This window comes from Opisthorchis viverrini, assembly GCF_000715545.1.
Source record: "Opisthorchis viverrini unplaced genomic scaffold opera_v5_238, whole genome shotgun sequence".
NCBI lineage: Eukaryota > Metazoa > Platyhelminthes > Trematoda > Opisthorchiida > Opisthorchiidae > Opisthorchis > Opisthorchis viverrini.
In genome coordinates, this window is record NW_008751890.1 from 402,456 (window position 1) to 412,773 (window position 10,318).

The window sequence follows — 10,318 nt, forward strand, 5'->3', positions numbered from 1 at the left end:
CGAAAAAGTTTTGTGACAATCGGTAGATTTATTGCTGGGCACCGTTTCGCTTTTGACACAAAAGCTTCGTCAGGCAAAGTGACTAGGTTCGTTGCCCAACAATAAATCTACCGATTATCACCAAACTTTTTCGAAAACGAAGACGGTGTGGGATTTGAAAAAGCCCAAAAGCATGGGGACTCTTGTCCTTATAGGGGCAAATCGGGCAACTGTAGAGGAAGTCGGTTGCGTAACTCTTAAATTTAAGGCCGTTACCCGCATCTTCACGTCTTATTCTGTCGGTCATTACTACACAGACTGCCTAAATCGGAAGGATAGGATCTGTCCTAATCAGGACTATCCGACGATAGATTGATGGTCTATTTATTTAACCGGTCATTGTAACGGGGGAATAGATAAGTACGGAGCAGTAAGGTTGGAGTTTTGCCAAGTGCTGATAGTTGAAAGTGTTCAGGAAGACGGCGTAGCTTGTTTCATCTGCTGATTTTAATCGTGCATTTATGCTTATACTTGTTAACGCACCTGGTTCCCGGAAGGTCCACCGTAATGCTATCCGGGTTGAGAATCATATCTGTCGTCACGTTAATCCCGTTGTTACTGTTTCACACGGTACATTGCTGGGACCATTTAGGTCTGCTTCTTAGGCAGTTGGAATTAGTGCTCTCGGGGAATGTTACGATGTGGTATTTCTCATGAAGAATGTCAAGCTATTGGTCACGTGGTCTCGACCAAACCAACCATATGTCTCATTCAACTGCTGGTAGATGCAATGAATTTCGGAGACTGAAGGAGGAAGAGGCAGTTGGCAAACGGCACTAATTTTATCCTAATCCGTTAGATGAGCTAGTTTACGAAGATAGTATCGAGAAGCGGGTGCAGAAGCTGCCCCTCTGGGCCATATAGAACAGGGTTATTAGGGGGGAGGAATACCCGAAGTGATTATAGGAGAAAACTGCTGCTGTCTGGGTGCTGAAGTCAAGGCTAATCGTTGTTAAGCGACCGCACCTCAGTAAACCCACTGCTCATATTGTACCAGTTAGGTTGAATTTGTGTACTCCTGAAAAAACGGAAGGGCATTTCAAACAGTAGCTATCCAAGCTGTTTTGAAATGCACTGCAAAAACGGGTCAACTTGTGAAATGTCGGAAATACGGGGTGGGGGTGATTAAGATGGATACCTGCTAAATATGGGTTGTTTTGTCCTATGGTTTGTGTCAGATGAATAAATTGGGTAGGGAATTGTGAGTGAAAACAAACTGGAAGTGTGCACCAATCAGTCTAGTATATCATGGGTTTTTCGTTGTGGGTCCTTGTTCATGGACTGCTTTCTCACCGAGAACTCTTGGAATTGAAACAAGAGGTTTCAAATCTACTGGATCCAGAACAATCATTCAGGGGACTTTGCGGTCATGAGTGCGATGACTGGTTTCATGGAGACTGAGGAAAGCGATGTGCCAACGCTCCCACACTCACAGTATCCAGCCGTCAAAAGCTGTTGTTGATACAAAAATGCACTTGTCAGTTTACAACACGCCAGCCACAGAGCTGTGCCAATAGGCTGTTGCCAGCATGTTTTGTAGTCTTGGTTACAGTGTCATATCATTAGCAGGCTTTTACGATCACTGAACCAAAAATAATCACCTGACAGTATCAGTAATTCAAACTAATCTACTGTACATTAGCACTCATGACTCTACCAGAATACTTGATCAGAATTCTTCCCAATGACTGTGATCGACGTGTGTTTTCCTGTTTTCCAAACAGTTCATAGACTTCGAGTGAAAATGGTTTTAATGAAGTTTTCCAATAAATGACGTCACTTCAATGAGCAAATTTTATGTTTTCCCAGGATGTCTGAAATACTTCACACCATAGAAGATCGATTACATTTTTGCTTATTCTCAGAGGTTAAATTATTCCCCTGTTCTGCGTTTTCCCGGAGACTAATTGTTGTGTTTCCGTAACCAATGAACCGGAAACATGACTGATAATTTGGTTTTCTCCATAACTAGAATCAGCAAATGATACGTGGGTGTTTAGATACATCACGTTATGTTAACAGAAATGAAAGTGAAAATATTTTGTTTCGTTGGAAAATAATCCTGACTGCAACCAGTGGTATTATTCCCGTTGCTTACTGAAATGGTGTGTTAGTCAGTAGAGTGGTTTGATGCGTGTATTTTGGAGTAGTTTTACGCTAGAACCCATTCTCATTTCAGTGTTACTAAAGCTACAACTGTATGATACAGCTGTGAAATATTGATGAAAGATCAATCGTTTTGAGCATACGCAGGTTAGATTAATGTATGGCTTGTCAAGCTACCCAGCTCTCGGTTTGTGACGTGATCACATTTATCCATTGTTCTAGACCCACATTCGCGGCAAAAACAAATGGAATAATAACCTGGGCAGAAGAAGGTTAGAATGGCCTAGGGGGACCTAGGGGGATTTTGATGCAGGGGTGCATAAAGCTGGAACTCTCAAAAAGCGAATAATGAATGAATTATAGCTTGATCCTTGAAGAAGAGTGGTGCTGGAAAAATCTAAAGCAGAGTTGTAGCAACAATATCATCCGTATTGACAAACATGAGGTGATGGTAATCACAAACAAACTGAACTATGAAGGAAAGCTCATAGGAGATTTGAAGGCTGGGTTGTACATACAAATGGAGATAGACTAGCCACAGTTCCACTTAAGAAGACCAAATCTGAAGGAGGAAATAAAAGATTGAAGGCAACGCCTGGTTGCTAGTACTTTATCCAAACCAGATCAACCCAGACGGGATTAACACCCGCTAATCTGCACTTCTTAGTAGGTTATTCAAGCCGCAGGAGACTCGCTTGATACTTTCGTTTATGATATTCTTTAACTAAATGTGCTGCACAAATGCTGTCTCATGTTTTCGTTGGTACGATATTCTAGATAGCATAATACTACTTCAGAACTTCACTCATAAGGTTGCTGAAAACTTTTCGACGTTCGGTTCGACGTTCGGTTCCGCTCTTCTTTGGGTTCATCAGATGGGCGCACCAACTGAGACATCAGGAAGACTTCGTGCAGCAAGTTCGGTTGAAGAGAAATTCAGTTGAGTCTCCAAAGAAAACCAAACTGATGTGCAAATGAGTGCAGTTGTCAAATTTCATGCAATTTGGGTTTACGTGTAGCGTAAGCTTGACACAAACTCGGGACTCGTGCATAAATGATGAGCCCCAAGCTGAGCGAACAGGTAGAACAGTTTTCAGAAACCTTGTGATTATAAAAATCGGCAAGGTTCTCAGATCTCTTTAAGGTTAAGCAAAAAGTGAATCTGTCAGTGATAAATAAGTATTTCTGGGTTGTGGAAAGGTTTCCTTGCATATTGGCTATCGAACTGACATGGGTTATCGGATGAACCTTCTGTTACATAACGACATCACAGTAGAGGAGGAAAAGTTGAGCACTTGATCCGGAAGTCTGGTTATGTTTAATAAAATCCACATACGCAAATGCGCTATATTTTTTGATTCCATGGAATTGAACTGAGCTCTTCAACCTTCCATGTCCTCTCTTGTTTTTTCCGTCCTCGCCTTCGATCATGCAGAGTCGTATGAATTAACTAGTTTGCAGATAGCCCCTCGAATATGGATGCAAAAATCGTGGTATTTTGTGATCATAGAAGAACAATGCCCCTGGGCGATCATGGTCCTCACATGCAAACAAACACGAAACGGATGGATACATCTTACTTGTTGGCCGGTGGTTCTCCGAGCTTGGCAACTGCAACACAATTGCCCAGATCGGTGACCAACAAACAAGCGGTACACCAGATCTACCAGTGTAAAGGTGGTACTACTGATGGGGAGGCATGCGGGTAGTATGTGTTGTCCTTGGAATTTCGCTTTGCGTCTTTTGAAAAGGAGAGATCTGTTGAGGAATTTGTGGAGTCGCTTCGTGATATTTGTTTGGACTTGAGCAATGAATGATTGGAGTCAAGGAATATGCAGGAAAGTTCAAGAAGTCGCGTTCAGGAGAAGATGGTGTAAATAAGATGCAAATGAGCGTTTCGCTTCCCTGTCCAGTGGTCTGTAACCGGTTAGTAGGCATTTCCTAATAAATAACTCCGTGGCGAAGGCTTTCATCCTTTAACCAGTATTCCGCATCGTCCCACGTATCCTCTTCGGGGCAGTGACATGTTCCATATGATTACCTAGTAATATTCTGTAGGTAACTCCAATTTCCTTCGTCATTCTGGAGAAGGAATACGCCTACATGGACCATAATATCCCAGAGTCTATGTTGTGTTATTCTCAAACTTTTCAGTATTCTTCTAGGATACACAAAGTTCAGATGGCTTTGATGTCAGCTGTTCAGGATGCTGTCCGGAGAAGATACCACAGAGCTCTTGTTATACGAGTAGAATTGTATGCTATACACAGTGCTGGAGTCCTTCGTTCCTTTGTTTGACTCCAAAGAACATCTCATTACTGGTTTATATGCGTGCTAACATGGCGCATAGTAGGAGTTTTCATCTTTGACCTATTGTATTTGTAGACTCAGAACGTCATGAATGATGGAGAGAGGTGCACAAAGAATTACGCTGAGATGCCTCGCAGGCTGCACGGTGAAAAAACGATGTGGATGAAACACACCGCCACCTTACCGAACGCGTTGAAGAAGGTACTATCGGCATTTAATGAAATGTGCTTTTAAGGTGTTTTGGAGTTCTTCATTTTCTAAGGGGTAATGTACGGAAAAAATGAAACAATCATTTTTTGCGCGTTATAAACGACAGATGAACATTGAGCAAACCATACATGGTTTACGACGGGTATTGCAATAGTATGGACATTCTCGGGACTAACTTTTGAGGCCAAATGGTGCTTTCAGTTTGGTTGAAAGGATAAGAAGGGTATTTTAAGTTAACAGCGGTTCTGTTTTCAAAAATAGTACGGGGTTCAATATACGGCTCGTATGGCACTTTACTGATCCATCGGAGCATTCACGAAAGTGATAAGTGAACTCCATACACAATTCAGTGACTGGTAACAAGATCAAAGTAAGGGAAAACGTGGTGTGAACAACGGTGAGAGCGCTAACCAGTGTGCATTACAACACTAATGAAGAAACAGTGGCGATTTAATAACCACAAAGCACAATTTGGAGCAATTAGTGTTTTCAAGTTGCACCTTAAATTTTTTTCTCTAAGGGCTAATAAAATTTTGACCCGGAAGCGGGTAGCTTTTGGTGTCTACTTGGGAGTCTTATATAGGAAGGCGTGAGTTGGTCAAGAAATCCACAATGACGGTTGGTAACTCTGTTCTCCTTTGAGCTGGATAATTCCTCTGGAGTCTAAAATCATGCACTTTAGCGCTTGGAAACTCTGACGCATTATCCTGAAGAGCGGAGCTTATTCTCTATTCCCGGTTCGCATAAATATTACTGCACACGCAGCACTGCTGAAGTCTTTTCCACCCCATTGCTTTGATCAACGAGCAGATCAACAAGCAAATGAGCAAGAATAAAACATATACACTAGCTTTCATTAGTTCGACATATCGCAAAGCGCCAGGGTTATTAACAGCAAGAGTAAATGACGAAATCAATTAAATGTGATGGATGAGTAGAATGACTGTTCACGCCATCCTGACATCTACGTTATTGCAGATGTTGAAAGCTTAAATACCTCAACAGCCACAAGCTTAAGCGAACCTGTGGATAGGCACACTGCTATGTGAAACCTATGGAACTGGTTCTCAGGTCTGTAATGATCGTGCAGCTATGAGTGTGAACTAGTTTGCTTGTGTAGTTAATCAGATAATATAGCAAAATAGATTTGTTTGTCTTTCCGGGTTTCTTTCAATTTTGTTGCAACGATATTCTACTTGGGCTTTACTTTTGTAAAAAACGTGAGAACAAACACTGGTCTGCTTGACAATTGCGTAGAATGATGAATTTCCATTTTGAGTGCATTGCGAACGTTCTGCTTTATTGCGCGTATCGATACTTTGGTGCTAATCACTTCAAGTGCATTGTTTAAGACATAACAGTGAACGGGCTTGCCGGTTAATCCGACACTGAACCAAAGACGTTGCAAATAGAAGGTTTCGAGTCTAACCTACCCTGGGGATCCTCGTAGCTGTTACTTCTCAGTCTCAACTGATCTGTCATACAGTCCAACAATCTCCATCTTTGTAGACATGGCCACACATCTTGCTGTCTGGTCAATAGCAAATGGAAATCGGCAAATATGTTGCAATTTTATGAGTTCTGCAAACTTTTTAAAAAAATCCTGCGAAAGTTCACTTCAGAGCGATCCAGAATTTAGAGGCTTATTGATTGTAAATGACGATTAAAAATCCAGTTACTATTTACTCAGACCTTGTACTTTGCAACACAGATTTGTCGCTAGCTGGTAATACAATAAAGGAAGATATGTTGAAAATCCGGTGCGCAAGATGTAACGATAAAGGACTCTAGAGCTACTTTCTAGACGTCGAAAAAATCCACCCCGTTTTCATTTTACCTATGACGTTGTGATTCCCGGAATTAATGAGCATATCGTGAACAAGTTGTCTGGTCTGTTGAAAGGCTGAGGAGTTTTCATTCGCTTCTCGCTAGACACTCCATTCATACTCATACCCTAGAGTGACGTGGTTTACTGTAAGGACTTAAGTGGCACCTGCGTTAGGGTATTGCAACTTCAGTTACGTAATATGTGAAGCTCGATGCTCAAGACGTACCTGTGATGGGAAGCTTCAGTGAAACCTTGACCGTACAAATTATAGATGATCAACCACGAGGTCAGGTATATTAAACCGTTTTGAGTAGTACATATTCGCTTTTCTTGCCATGCAGTGAAACCCTACGAGCGGCCAGATAACGGTGACAATGATGTCTGAGTCGACTCTGCCTTTTAATCAGACTGTTTTTGGCAATAGCCTAAAACGCAGTCCGGACGATGAAAGAAAGCAGACTTCGTACGCTGAACAATTCAAGGCGGTGTAATCTGGCTCAACTAAGTGACGGAAGGATGAAATAAACGACCTTGTATAATTCTAGTTTTCGCTCCATCTGAAAAAAAAACCATTAGCATATGAAGATCGTCTTTGGTTTTCGAGTGTATTACTTAACGATCAACAGGATTTTTGTGAATAACTAGAAGAAGCGATGCTAGTAGACAAAAAGAAAAGTTTGTGGAACCCAGTGGGCCAAAGTCAAATTCGATCAAGAGGAAGTGGCTTCGAAACATCAAGTTTAATACGTCCCTAAATCAGCCGAGTAAAAATTACCCGCCGAAAGGGTTGTTTTTGAGTTCTTCTTGCAGTCAGATTGTCCACTGCTAATCCTATTACGCGGTGCGGTATCTTTATTGTACCTTTCCATCAGAAACCTCGCGGACGACCAAGGAAGCAACGTGATGAGCCAGCGCTTCTCAAGTCTGTTGAAAGTTGCGCAAGAGTAAGAGGTGTTGGAAACCCAGATTACTTTGTCTGTTGTGCATTACCACTGGGAATGCTCAAAGGGAGTGTTCATACTTGCTTTTCCAAATATCGTATTTCAGATGACAATTATGGTTTAGAAAGTCGGCGTTTATGAGCATCCGCTCAAGAGAGAAGGCCTTGATTCGAGTTTTGAGTAGCGTACACGATTGACGACATGAACACCACACAGGTGCAGTCAACGGCAAGGGTTTTAGTAAGACTTATTCAGGCGATCTCACAGTTGTTGCACTTGTGAAATCACAACGAAACATGTACTGTAACTGCTGTTCACAGGAGTCGTATGCACTTGCCACTGATCCGCCCTGTGAGAAAGCACCTGTTCGTTAGGTAAGTAGCCATGCATTTATTAGTAGTTGCAGTAGTAGCAGTATGCTCAAAAGTTGGGCGATCATCACGAGACTGATTGGTGTGAATAGGTTGTCTTCTCTTGCGGTTAACCATTATTCAGGGCACGTGTTACTGACTGTCTTTATCCTCGATTCACTTGGAAAAGGAACATTCACCATGTTCCTTTGGGCTGCTTTCCTGGAGATGATCTCCTTCTAAAGGTTCTTATGTAACTCAGCAAAGAATGATGGGGAACTTCAACAATTTAGTTGAGATCACGTGTGCCGGTGCCTGCAGAGACCAGGTGGCTGACACCGCTGGATGTCAGTATGTCACAAAACTGTCTTTGTGAGTGGCATGTTCATATTCGGACTTGGATATTTGGAGGAGTCCCAAATCCTCAGGGCTATCGATTGGGTCCTTAAGTGAAGTCGATAGCACAAAAATCTTGGCTACTAGTTGGCTAATGCTAGCAAAATGTGAGAAGACTAGCTCAAAATTTTAAAGTCAACACACCTTACAACAACCCATCCCGAGCTACAGGAATCTGGACAAATCAGACCGACTGATGCTTACCAACTTGATACGAGAACTTCCGAAGGTTCTCGCGGACTACTCAGGAGTTACACAAAATTCTATTTGCCCGAACGTCTTTTGTGGTACAGCATTTGAAGTTTTGGAAATAATACGGGAAGATTATCAGGCAGTTCGCGTTTTTATATTATGTAACTTGAAATTTGAAGTGACTAATTAGTACGTACAATTACTCTTAATTTCAGAAACTGCATCCTGGAACGGACGTGACCGCACACAGATCAGAGAGCACAGAATATTTGAGGGTCAAGAATCAAAGCTTTACCGTGAATGATACAAGCCCCGATAATGGGTCGATTTCTTCATCACCTTGTCCATCGCCTTCATTACTTCAAAGGGCTGATGATCAGTATCTAGCATTATTTCGGCTGCAAGGAGATGGACATACTACAACTGCCGCAAAGGCGTGTGAAGTCACAATGGACGCGTCTTTATTTTCGCAAAGATATAGTCAGATTTCAAGACAAGAGCAGCAACCAACACCGTATATGAGAAAGGCAATGATGGATTTACAGGAGTATTCCTTGAGCTCCCCAGGTGAAATCATTCAAGAGGCGGTAGAACCTCCCAATAAACGGCACTTCTATCCAATATACAAAATACCCTTTCATCTTCAGCTCGTTCGCACTTAGTGACCATACCTTACTACAATTATCCTTCCGTCTGGTCCATTATGATTCTTGAGTTACCGGATTGGTGGACCAAGTAATTAAAGGATTAGCTACTGCAGTCAACTAATCATCAACTGTTCGTCATATGGAAGTGACTTTCGTGTGGACTAAGAGTTGAATATTGTATCCGGAAGCCATACAACATAAAGTTTTTTAAATTTACATTGGTTTTTTGAGGTTTTTGTTTTCGGAGTTTCTGAAGGTTTTAGCAGCCTCGAATGAATTAGTAAGTTGAATTACCCACTCCACACTGTGATCGTATAAAGCTCGTATGAAGCTTAGTGCATGACCAAAGCCTATATGCGGGGTCAATGAAACTGACTCCTTGAATATCTTACCATAATTAGTTTGCTGAACGTGGAGGGGGTTGAAATAATCAAAACCAATTCAATGCACATATAGTTAACAAGCTCTACCGGAAGTTCAACAGGTACGAGTTTTAACGATAATCCATTTCTACTTGAATCAATAAGCCACCATGAAAATGGTCCTAAGGAATAGACACAACTGTTTGTCACGACTTATTCCCTCATCCAATTTTCATTTTGTGAGGCAGTGTTGACCTATTAAAAAGGGTTAAAGGTGTTACACATCTGTTTCGTCTTGACTTGGAACCGTCAGAAGTTCAGTAAGCCTTGTGGTGCAACCTTTTGGTGAACTGCTCAAGAATTTATTTTTAAGCTCTGAGGAGCTGATGAAGACAGACGTGGGTAGAGTTATGCACAAATCGTTCAGCTGTAACCTCCTTACCTGTACCACCTGAAAGAAGTATGAGGGATGAAGTACCACCAGGTTGCTCAAGCTTATAGAGGGGACGATGAGGTTCTAAAGCGGGGTTCAAATCAAGAATATTTTGCTCAATGTGCTCGCGCTTTGAAAACTGAGCTATCTCGACTTCAGTGCGGCGTAACCTTTCCTTCAACCGTAAATTTTTGGTAATCCTGACCTTGCCTCGCCTCTCAAACGGCGACTCCTCAGAAAGCCTGTGTGACTTTAGAGTAGGAAGTAAAAAGAAGCGGGATGCGATATTATGTTGGGAAAGTCACAATAGGAGTCCCAAGGGGCCGAGATTCACCAACAACGCTCACAGGAATCGGTTAATCAAACTATCGGGTGTCTTGCCGTTGAGACGAATGACAGTTAAAAATTCATAGGTAATAGGTTGCATACTCGCCAGTTCGGGGAAATTGTTTCCAAAGTTTCCATCCTCAATATGCCTCCGATGTGTGACAATAATACCGCCTT

At 42.0% G+C, this 10,318-nt stretch overlaps 1 protein-coding gene across 1 annotated transcript in view; it reads left to right on the plus strand.

The window, feature by feature from the left end:
* Positions 1-9,101, plus strand: part of T265_14655 (hypothetical protein) — a gene marked incomplete at both ends in the record, with an annotated part of 23,952 nt that extends 14,851 nt beyond the window's left edge. The window contains 3 exons of the mRNA XM_009174633.1: positions 4,531-4,656; positions 7,366-7,437; positions 8,588-9,101. Coding sequence (XP_009172897.1) covers positions 4,531-4,656; positions 7,366-7,437; positions 8,588-9,034 — 645 coding nt within the window. The remainder of the gene's footprint in view (positions 1-4,530; positions 4,657-7,365; positions 7,438-8,587) is intronic.
* Positions 9,102-10,318: the final 1,217 nt, after the last annotated feature.